Source organism: Oenanthe melanoleuca, chromosome 28 (genome assembly GCF_029582105.1).
Source record: "Oenanthe melanoleuca isolate GR-GAL-2019-014 chromosome 28, OMel1.0, whole genome shotgun sequence".
In the NCBI taxonomy this organism is placed as follows: domain Eukaryota; kingdom Metazoa; phylum Chordata; class Aves; order Passeriformes; family Muscicapidae; genus Oenanthe; species Oenanthe melanoleuca.
The window spans coordinates 4,115,567-4,126,657 of record NC_079361.1 but is presented as its reverse complement, the minus strand read 5'-3'; the positions used below and the strand labels follow the sequence as shown (position 1 = coordinate 4,126,657).

Genomic DNA, 11,091 nt, shown 5'->3' with positions numbered 1-11,091 from the left:
CCCGCTGATCCCGGGCGCTTTAGAGACCCTGCAGCAGAGCAGGAGCGAGCGGGGCGGGCGCTTTGGACCCACGAGAGATGGGGGACACGCCATCCCCGGGGAATGTCACACCGGGGGAGGGCCGGGAGTGACCTCCAGCCCTCCCTGGGCTAGCGGGGCTGGCTCCGCTCGCCCCGCGGCCACCCCCGGCAGCCCGCGCTGTCCCTGCAGGTCAAGGATGCTCCATGTGATGGGGGATGCCGCCTGCTGCCTCCTGCTCGGGCTCTCCCTCCTCCCCATCGCCGTCCTGGGTAAGTGCTGCCCGCCCGGGGCTAATTAGAGGGCGAACAGCAATAAATAATGAACTGAGCGCCGCGAGAAATCGTGACGGGCGATAAAAACCCGGGCAGGGATTAGTGAGGGAGAAACCCCCCCCCAGGCCACCGTGCCCCCCTCCCTCTCTCCATCCCCCCTTGGGATCGCTGCAGGCGAGACCTTAAATCCTTAATCCCGCTGGCGACCCCTCCCCACGGCCCGGCTGAGCCCCCCCGGGGGGATTTGCCGTGGCTCTGAGCCGTGTCCCCCCTGTCCCCCACGCCACGGGGGGTTTTGGCATCGGAGCGTGTCCCAGTGAGCCGGGGGGTCGGGGTGAGGTGAGGGTGGGGGAGGAAGGTCGCGGGGGGGGATTAGTGGCCCCCAGCTGGTCGCTGACCCCACTGGGGGGTCCACGGCGGGTCCGAGACGCGGGGGATTTGCGGCTGGGACGGGATTAGTGCGGGAGGAGGAGGAGGAGGAGGAGGAGGGATGGTGGCCACGGTCCCGCCGCGCTTTGCCCCAGCACGGGGGTGGCTTTTCCCCCGGGGTTCGGTGGCATCTTTGGCGAGCGATCCCCCTCTGCGGGCAAGGGCCGGCCCGTGTGGCACCCAGAGTGGCACAGCAGCGGCCACAGCTTGGGGACATCCCTGGGGGGGCTGGGCCGGCTCCGAGTTGGGGGTGTCAAGGTCAAGGTGCAGCCTCCAATTACCCCAACCCCTCACCCCGGCTCCTGCTCCTCCTGGGGGGAACGGAGCCCCCCACACCCTGCCATGCCCCCAGCCCACCCGCGGCCGTGGCCAGCAGCCCCGTGGCAGCCCAGCCGCTCCCCCCGCAGGCTCGCAGGACGAGGGGAAGGTGATCCACATCACGCGGGTGCAGCACCGGGCGCTGCGCGTGGGGCTGGGCGAGCCCGTGACGCTGCCCTGCCTCTTCCTCCTGCACCCCTCGGCATCCCTGGGGCCCAACGAGCCCCCGGAGCCGCCGCGCGTCAAATGGAGCAAGGTGCGCTCGGCCGGCGGCCAGAGGGAGGACTCGCCCATCCTGGTGGCCAAGGACAAGGCGGTGAAGGTGGTGAAAGGCTACGAGGGGCGAGTGTCGCTGCCGGGCTACGCGCGGGACCGCTCCAACGCCACGCTGCAGCTGCGGGCGGCCCGCGCCAGCGACGCGGGGCTCTATCGCTGCGAGGTGGTGGCGGGCATCGATGACGAGCAGGATCTGCTGCCGCTGGAGGTGACGGGTGAGCGGGGCAGGGAGGGAGCGCGGCCAGGGGGGCGCTGGGGGCGGAGTGTGGTCGCTGGGGAAGCGGTAAAGTGGGCGAGTTGGGCGTTCAAGGTGAGCTGTGCGCCCCAAATGAGAGCTGTGCGCCCCAAATGAGAGCTGTGCGCCCCATTTATTCCCTGTGACCCATGAGAGCTGTACGTCCCATTTGTAAGCTGTGCGCTTCATTTATTCCCTGCACCCCATTTATTCCCTACCACCCCATGAATTCCCTGCACCCCATGAGAGCCGTGCGCCCCAAATGTGAGCTGTGCACCCCATTTATTCCCTGTGACCCATGAGAGCCGTGCGCCCCAAATGTGAGCTGTGCACCCCATTTATTCCCTGCACTCCATTTATTCCCTGCGCCCCATAAATTCCCTGCACCCCATGACAGCTGTGCGCCCCAAATGTGAGCCGTGCGCCCCATGAATTCCCTGCACCCCATGAGAGCTGAGCGCCCCAAATGTGAGCTGTGCACCCAATTTATTCCCTGCGTCCCATGAGAGCTGTGCGCCCCAAATGTGAGCTGTGCACCCCATTTATTACCTGCATCCCATTTATTCCCTACACCCCATGAATTCCCTGCACCCCATGAGAGCCGTGCGCCCCAAATGTGAGCTGTGCGCCCCAAATGTGAGCTGTGCACCCCACATGAGAGCCGCGCACCCCATTTATTCCCTGCACTCCATGAATTCCCTGCACCCCATGAGAGCTGTGCGCCCCAAATGCGAGCTGTACACCCCATTTATTACCTGCACCCCATTTATTACCTGCACCCCATTTATTCTCTGCATCCCATGAGAACTGTACTCCCCAAATGTGAGCTGTGCACCCACCCCATTTGTGCCCTGCACCCCATTTATTCTCTGCACCCCATATGAGCCCTGCACCCCATGAGAGCTGTGTGCCTCAAATGTGAGCTGCGCACCCCATTTATTCCCTGCACCCCATAAATTACCCGCACCCCATGAGAGCTGTGCGCCCCATTTATTCCCTGTGACCCATAAATTCCCTGCACCCTATGAGAGCTGTGCACCCCATCTGTGAACTGTGCACCCCATAAATTCCCTGCACCCCATAAATTCCCTGCACCCCATGAGAGCTCTGTGCCCCATGAGAGCTGTGAACCCCATTTGTGCCCTGCACCCCATTTATTCTCTGTGCCCCACATGAGCCCTGCACCCCATGACAGCTGTGCTCCCCATTTGTGAGCTGTGCACCCCACGAGAGCCATGAACCCCAAACGAGAGCCGTGCACCCCACATGTGAGCTGTGTACCCCATTTATTCTCTGCACCCCAATTGTTCTCTGCACCCCATATAAGCCGTGAACCCCACATGAGAGCCGTGTACCCCGTTTATTCCCTGCACCCCACGAGAGCTGTGCGTCCCATTTGTGATCCGTGCGCCCCATTTGTGATCCGTGCGCCCCATTCGTGCCCAGCCCTGCCCTCCTGCCCGCGGTGCCATCTCCCCCTCCCGTCCCCCCCAGGCGTTGTGTTCCACTACCGGCCCGCGGGCCAGCGCTACGCCCTGAGCTTCCCCGCCGCTCGCCGCGCCTGTCGCGACAACTCCGCCGTCATCGCCTCCCCGCAGCACCTCCAGGCCGCCTTCGAGGACGGCTACGACAACTGCGACGCGGGCTGGCTGAGCGACCAGAGCGTGCGGTGAGTGCGCGGGGCGGGTGGCAACCCCCGGGCCACCCCGGGCACCCCCGGACACCCCCGGACACCCCCGGACACCCACCGTGCCCCCCGGCAGGTACCCCATCACCCTGTCCCGGCCCGGCTGCTACGGAGACCGCAACAGCCTCCCCGGCGTGCGCAGCTACGGGCGCAGGGAGCCCGCCGAGCTCTACGACGTCTACTGCTACTCCCGGGAGCTGCGAGGCAAGGGCTGCGGGCAGGGAGGGGGCCCAGGGGTGGCTCCTCGTGGTCGCGGTGTGGCCAGCAGCGTGGCTCGGTGCCCAGGGATGTCCCTCCATGTCTGTGGCTGGGTGCCCGAGATGTCCCTCCGTGGTCACAGTGTGGCTGGGTGCCCAGGCATGTCCCTTTGTGGTCGTGGTGTGGCCCGAGCACAGATGGGTGCCCCGAGTGGCCCTTTGTGGCCAGAAGAACAGATGAGTGCCCAGGGATGTCCCTTTGTCCCTAAGGCATGGGCGCGGAGCACAGATGAGTGCCCAGGGATGTCCCTTTGTGCCCGTGGCATGGCCAGGAGCACGGATGAGTGCCCAGGGGTGGCTCTTTGTGGCCATGGCATTGCCAGGAGCGTGGCTGGGTGCCCAGGCATGTCCCTCCATGGCTGTGACATGTCTGGGTGCCCAGGGCTGCCAGCCGTGGTGTGGCTGAGTGCCCAAGATGTCCCTCCGTAGTCACGATGTGGCTGGGTGCCCAGGGATGTCCCTTTGTGGCCACGGCATGGCCAGGAGCACAGATGAGTGCCCAGGGGTGTCTCTCCGTGGCCATGGCATGGCTGGGTGCCCACGATGTCCCTCTCTGCCTGTGGCATGTCTGGGTGCCCAGGGATGTCCCTTTGTGGCCATGGCGTGGCCAGGAGCACAGATGGGTGCCCAGGGGTGTCCTTTTGTGGCCATGGCATGGTCACGAGCACAGATGGGTGCCCAGGTGTGTCTCTCCATGGCCATGGCATGGCTGGGTGCCCACGATGTCCCTTTGTGGCCATGGTGTGGCCAGGAGCACGGTTGGGTGCCCAGGTGTGTCCCTCCCTGGCCGTGCCATGTCTGGGTGCCCAGGTGTGTCCCTCCCTGGCCCCATCTCCTGTCCAGCCACGTTCCGGCCGCAGGGTGGGCGCCACACGAACACCGCCCGTGGCCACAGCGCTCCGGCCACCAGAGCACCCCAAAAGCCACCTCTGCACTCCGCGCCACCACTCCGCGTCTCCGTGCCGCCAACACCTCCCCTGTCCCGCAGGGACCGTGTTCTACGCCACGGCTCCGGGCCGCTTCACCTGGCAGGGCGCCCGCCGGCACTGCCGGAGCCGCGGGGCAGCGCTGGCCACCACGGGCCAGCTCTACCTGGCCTGGCGAGAGGGGCTGGACCAGTGCGACCCGGGCTGGCTGGCCGACGGCAGCGTGCGCTACCCCATCCGCCAGCCCCGCAGGAAATGCGGGGGCGACGCCTCGGGGGTGCGGACCCTCTACCAGTTCCCAAACCGCACCGGTTTCCCCCCCGCCGCCTCCAAATTCGACGCTTATTGCTACAAAGGTGAGGGGGTCCCGCCGAGCTCCCCTCCCAGATCCTCCCCCCGCTCCCTCCTTCCCGCGGGGATCAGCGGGCAATGCCGGGAAAATTGCGGCGGATGAATATTTAATGGGGAATTAATGAGATAAATGAGGAGAGCGGCGCTGGGAGGGGTCTCGGTGCGGGGAGGGGGACGCGAGTGGGGCTGGCGCTCGAGGGGGGCTACGGGAGGCCCCCCCCCGGGTGCCCTGGGTGCCACCCGTGCTGTCCCCACAGCCGCGGGACACAGCGACACGGAGGAGCCACCCACGCCCGACCCGCCGAGCAGCGACAACGTGCTGGTGGAGCACAGCGAGGAGCTGGGCACGTCGGGGGACACCCGCGACATCCCCCGCGACAGCTACGACCTCCTGCCACCTCCGGGGCCCGCGGGGCTGGGCGAGGATGAGGACGAGCAGCTGCGGCCGGCCGGCGGTGGCCCGGTGGCACAGCGAGGTGACCTCCCGGGCACTGCCCTGCCACCGGCGGCTCCAGAGCTGGGGACAGGCGCTGTGACATCGCTGCCACCCACCGCGGCCACCTCGCTGGCGTGGCCTCACCACGAGGAGGTTCTCAACGTGCTGGATGAGGCTCCGGAGAGCTCCCGGTGGGATCCTCCCAGCGCCAGCCCGGCACGAGGAGACCCCCAGGGACCCCCGGCCACCCTCCTGTCACATTCCCAGAGCTCAGCCCTGGAGCACAGCTCGTCCTTGTCACCGGCCGGGCTGGGGACTGTCCCCAGCGCCACCCTGGAGACCCCCAGCGCCCCCCAGGACACCCCCAGCGCCACCCCGGACACCCCCAGCGTCCCGAGGAGGAGCTACCCCGGCCTGAACGGGCGCTACTTCCAGCTCCAGCGGCACAGCCGCGACCCCGCGGTGGCAGCTGGGGACACCGCGGTGGCAGCGCCGATTGTCACCCAGGCTCCCGTGCTGGCGCAGGAGGTGAAGGGAGCCGCAGCCAACGCCGTGGAGCTGTGGAGCCTCCCCCGAGCCGGCAGCGAGAGCCCCCGCGAGGGTCCCCTGGCGTCCCCCGAGGCGCTGGAGGAGGAGATCGGCCCCGGTAAGTGACACCAGGCACGGCCGCGGGGACCCGGCGCTGTCACCCCCCGGTGACCCCACGGCGGTGCCATCTCTTGCAGAGCTCGGGGCCACCGCCCCGGTGTCCCATTCGCCGGCTCCAAAGGATTCGGGGACCCCCGCAGGGACCCCCCCCGTGCCATCCCCGTCCCCCGCCACTCCCGGCGACACTCCGGGTCACGGGGACATCACCGCGGGTGGCGCTCCCGGCGCCCGCGGGGACTCCCCGAGGCCACCCGCGGATGGCACCGAGGACTTCTCCGGGGACACCCCCTCGCAGGAAGGGGGTGGCTCCGCTCCCCCGCTGCCCCCGCTGCCCCCGGCCCCGCTGGTGGCCGAGGGTCCCGAGCTGTCCCCGCAGCCCCTCGGCGATGGCAGCGGGGCCGCGGGGGAGGGCGCGCTGGAGAGGCAGAGGAAGGCGGTGACATTCCTGCAGCCCGAGGGTCCCTCCGAGGGACTCCCCGCCATCCCCGGCCCCACCGGGGGGGCTCCACCCGGGCCCCGCTCCAGCCCCGCGGCTCCGCAAGGGGCGGCCGAGCCCAGCCAGGAGCGGCCGGAGGGATCCGGGGGTGTTGGGAATGGAGCAGCCGCGTCCCCCCCGGGCTGGGATGTCCCCTCAGCGTCCCCTTCCCCCACGGCCACCGAGGTGGCGCTGTGGGCCAGCACCGAGCGGCCGGAGGAGGCGGCGGTGGCTGAGGAGGGGTCCACAGGCTTCGCTCCCCCAGACCCACGACCCACCCAGAGCTCCGAGCCGGAGCCGGGGGCAGCCGAGCAGCTCCTCCTGTCCCCCCCCAATCCCCAGCAGCCCCCCGCCACCCCCGGGCCCCCAACTGTCCCCAGACACGAGGATGCGACACCAGCCCCCGGCGAGGAGGACGCGTCCGGGGAGGCCAGGAGGGAAGAGCCCCCCACGCCCCTGGACTGGTCGCCCCCCAGTGCCCCCCACCCGGCGGGGACAGAGCCCCCAGGGTCCCCGAGCGCGGGGCCAGAGCTGGGGGACTCGGGGGGGTCCCCAGTGCTGGAGGCGGACAGCGGCAGTGGGGAGGAGCCGGCGCTGGGCGAGCTGCTGGCCTGGGTGGGCAACGGCAGCGGGCACGGTGAGCGGGGATGGTGGCCACGGGGCGAGCGGGAGGGTTTGAGGAGGGGGTTTGGGTGGGGTGGAGCCTTTTACCCAAATTTCCTGTCTGGGGGGCGCTGGGATGGTGCGGGGATGGTGCGGGGATGGTGCGGGGATGGTGCGGGGATGGTGCGGGGATGGTGCGGGGATGATGAATGGAAGGCACCGGGGATGGCACCGGGGATGGTGCGGGGCTGGCGCGGGTCGCACGGCACCCCCAGCCCGGCTCTCAGCTCTCCGCTGCCGCCCCGCAGCGCCGCCGGACCCGTGCCAGAACAACCCGTGCCTGCACGGCGGGACGAGCCGCGCCAACGGCACCGTGTGCGGCTGCAGCTGCGCCCCGGGATTCACCGGCGAGAACTGCGAGATCGGTGCGTGCCCGGGGGCACCGGGCCGGCCCGGGGGGTGGCAGTGTCCCCTCCACGGCTCGGGAGGTGTCGCCGCGCCCGCAGCTCCCGCTGTCCCCGCAGACATCGACGATTGCCTGTCCAGCCCGTGCCAGAACGGCGGCACCTGCATCGACGAGATCAATTCCTTCGTGTGCCTCTGCCTGCCCAGCTACGGCGGCAGCCGCTGCGAGAAAGGTGGGGACAGTCCCCAGTGTCCCCCCAGTGTCCCCACAATGTCCCCTAGGGGACACTGCCCAGCCGCTGTGGCTTTGGGGAGCTGCAAGGGGACACAAATCCAGCACGGCGCGGCTGAGAGCGACCTGCCCTTTGCTCTGTCGCCACTGTCGCGGTGTCCCCGCAGACACGGAGGGCTGTGACCACAACTGGCACAAGTTCCAGGGCCACTGCTATCGCTACTTCGCTCGCCGCCGCTCCTGGGAGGACGCGGAGCGCGACTGCCGCCGCCGGGCCGGGCACCTCACCAGCATCCACTCGCAGGAGGAGCACGCCTTCATCAACGGTGGGCTGGGGGCCCCCGATCCCCCCTCCCCGGGTGCTCCTCGCCTCCTCCGTGCGAGCCCCTGCGCCCCCTTATGTCCCCTGGTGTCCTCTTGTCCCCGCAGGTTTCGGCCACGAGAACACGTGGATCGGCCTCAATGACCGCATCGTGGAGCAGGACTTCCAGTGGACCGACAACAGCGGCTTGGTGAGGGTTTGGGGGGCTCGAGGGGGGGGCTCAGGGCGCGGGGAGGGGGCGCGGAGGGTGTCACTGTCCCTGGTGGCCCCGCAGCAATACGAGAACTGGCGGGAGAACCAACCCGACAACTTCTTCGCGGGCGGCGAGGACTGCGTGGTGCTCGTGTCCCACGAGATCGGCAAGTGGAACGACGTGCCCTGCAACTACAACCTGCCCTACATCTGCAAGAAAGGCACAGGTAGCGCCCGCCCGGCGGGCCCGGCCCGGCACGGCCTCATCCCGCAGCCCCCCGCATCCCTGTCCCCATCCCCGCATCCCTGTCCCCATCCCCGCATCCCTGTCCCCATCCCCACATCCCTGTCCCCATCCCGGCACCCCTGTCCCCATCCCCACATCCCTGTCCCCATCCCCACATCCCTGTCACCATCCCGGCATTCCTGTCCCCATCCCGGCATCCCTGTCCCCATCCCGACATTCCTGTCCCCATCCCCACATCCCTGTCCCCATCCCGGCATCCCTGTCCCCATCCCGGCATTCCTGTCACCATCCCCGCATCCCTGTCACCATCCCCGCATCCCTGTCCCCATCCCGGCATCCCTGTCCCCATCCCCGCATCCCTGTCCTCATCCCGGCACCCCTGTCCCCATCCCCACATCCCTATCCCCGCATCCCTGTCCCCATCCCGGCATTCCTGTCACCATCCCGGCACCCCTGTCCCCATCCCGGCATCCCTGTCACCATCCCGACATCCCTGTCCCCATCCCCGCATCCCTGTCTCCATCCCGCATCCCTGTCCCCATCCGGGAGTCCCCAGTGTCTCCATTCTGCAGTCCCTGGTGTCCCCGTCCTCATCCTGCATCCCTGGCATTCCTGTCTTCATTCCTCAGTCCCTGGTGTCCCCATCCCACAATCGTCGGTGTCCCCATCCCACTGTCCCTGTCCTCTTCCCGGTGTCCCTGTCCCCATCCCACTGTCCCTGTCCCCTTCCCGGTGTCCCTGTCCCCACCCCGCAGCCCACAGTCCCCTCCTCATCCCCAGCAAACCTTTCCCAACCCCTCTCCCAGTCGAACTCCAGCTGTTCTCCCTAAATCTCCATTTTTTCCTCTCTTTACCCCCCCGATCGATCCTTCCCTCAGCGCTCGGGTTTGTTTGATTTGCTCCCATTAAATTCCCATTCCTTACCTCGGGAAGTCCCATTAACCTCCAGCTGCTCCTCCCCTCCCCGCGCGCTAATGACGCCCCAACGAGGCCATTAATTAACCAATTAAACCCTGGGGACACCTCGCTGCCACCCTGAAGGACGAAAAAAGCCCCTGGGGATGGAGTGGGGGGAGCTCTGGATGGTCCCTTGTCCCGTCCCTGTGACTCCCAGTGACTCCCAGTGACTCCCAGTAACTCCCGGTCACTCCCAGTGACTCCCAGTGACTCCCAGTACCAGGAGGGTGACGCACCTCTGTGTCCCCCCCTCCCAGTGCTCTGCGGGCCCCCCCCGGAGGTCCCGAACGCTTTCCCGGTGGGAAAGAAGAAGGAGAAATACAACATCCACTCCAGCGTGCGCTACCAGTGCCACGAGGGCTTCACCCAGCGCCACGTCCCCACCATCAAGTGCCACAGCACCGGCAAGTGGGACCGCCCCAAAATCCTCTGCACAAAACGTGAGTGGGGAATTTGGGAAGGGCTCAGGGTGGGATTCGGGGGGGGTTCAGCACCCGCGACCCCCGTTGCTCGCCCTGCCTTGCCCCCCGTTAGCCAGGCGGTCTCACCGAGCGCGGCGGCACCGGCGGCACCGGCACAGCCACCCGCACCACCAGCACCAGCACCACAAACCGCGCAAGGAGCGGCGAAAACACCGCCAGCACCTCCGGCTGGACTGGATGGAGGAGGGCCACTACTTCTAGAGCCGGGCGAGCACAAAGCGGGGCTGTGGCCCCCGCCTCTCATCCCTCCCCCTCTCCTCGCCCCTCTTTTTTAACCCCTTTTTGGCTTTAGCTCCTTAGGATGCCCGGCCCCGTAGGGAATAGGATCCGGAGGGGGCGGCTGCGTGTGCGTCCCCAGCCCTCCCTGCATGTCCCACGCTCAGCCCCCCCGGCCCGGGCTGGAGCCCCCAGCCCCGCACAGGGACCCCCCCAAAGCTGGGCTCTGTCCCTGTCCCCAAAATCGGGGGTGAATCAGGCAGCACCCCCCCCATATCCCACCTGGGGCGGCTCCGTTTTTTTTAGCAGCCCCCCCCCATTTCCCTGCCCCAGCACCCCCGGGGCGTCCCCGCAGCCGGGACGGGGTGGGGTGGGGGGGACACGGTGGCTGCGGGGTCTCTGTCTGGTTTGGGGGTGCTCGGTTTGGTTTCGTCCCCTTTCCGTTCGTTTCGGGTCCCCGTTGGAGTTGGCGCGTGTGCGTGTGTGTGTTCGGCGCTTTCCGATCTCTGCTGTCTGCGACGTGACCGCCGTGTCCCCTCCCCGACCCCCTCCTGACGCCCCCTCCCCATTTCTGACTCTGCCTTTCTGTACTGCTGGACATTTTAATAAAATTTTTTAACAGTTGAGCGACCCCCGCTCCCTTTTCCTGGGGACCCCGGGACGTGTCCCCTGCCTGACACCGCTGCCATTAATTCCAAATTCCAGCAATCCCAAATTCCCTCCCAGGGCTCCCCGTGCCACATCCGCCACCTGCTCGCCCCGAGCCCCGTGGTCGCGGCGTCCCCCTCAAGACGGGGAGACACCGATGGATTTTTTGGGGTGATTTCTACCTAAACCATCCCCCACCCGCGAGGTTCTGTCACCCACGGTCCCCCTGTCCCCAGCAGATATTTATTTTCAGGGGTCATTAAAGGTGATTTACGACCCCCGATGTCCCGAGCCCCCTCGAATCCCCACCCCGGGGTGGCTCCGCTGCTGCTGCTCCTTGGATCTGATCCCTACAAATCCCAACCCGGGACGTTCCGGGGGTGCCCGGATCGGCACCGAACCCCCCGAGACGCCCCAAGGACACGGCGGAGCCGCGCTCAGCTCTCCAAAGCGGCC

The 11,091-nt window shown here is 67.8% G+C and overlaps 1 protein-coding gene across 1 annotated transcript; it reads left to right on the top strand.

Moving 5' to 3' along the window:
• Positions 1-217: 217 nt before the first annotated feature.
• NCAN (neurocan) lies at positions 218-10,616 on the top strand. Its single transcript, XM_056512721.1, has 14 exons — positions 218-290; positions 1,130-1,531; positions 3,046-3,220; positions 3,315-3,442; positions 4,484-4,777; positions 5,030-5,854; positions 5,934-6,968; positions 7,243-7,359; positions 7,459-7,572; positions 7,739-7,897; positions 8,001-8,083; positions 8,168-8,312; positions 9,547-9,729; positions 9,824-10,616. The coding sequence occupies exons 1-14, from the start codon at positions 218-220 to the stop codon at positions 9,970-9,972; spliced, it is 3,882 nt and encodes a 1,293-aa protein (XP_056368696.1). The 3' UTR covers positions 9,973-10,616.
• Positions 10,617-11,091: the final 475 nt, after the last annotated feature.

What these genes read in the sequence shown, in the direction of transcription:
- NCAN (XM_056512721.1), top strand. Translation starts at nt 218, where the DNA reads ATGCTCCATGTGATGGGGGATGCCGCCTGCTGCCTCCTGCTCGGGCTC. An exon ending in CGGCGAGAACTGCGAGATCG is followed by an intron (nt 7,360 to 7,458) that starts GTGCGTGCCCGG and finishes CTGTCCCCGCAG; the next exon opens with ACATCGACGATTGCCTGTCC. An exon ending in CAAAATCCTCTGCACAAAAC is followed by an intron (nt 9,730 to 9,823) that starts GTGAGTGGGGAA and finishes GCCCCCCGTTAG; the next exon opens with CCAGGCGGTCTCACCGAGCG.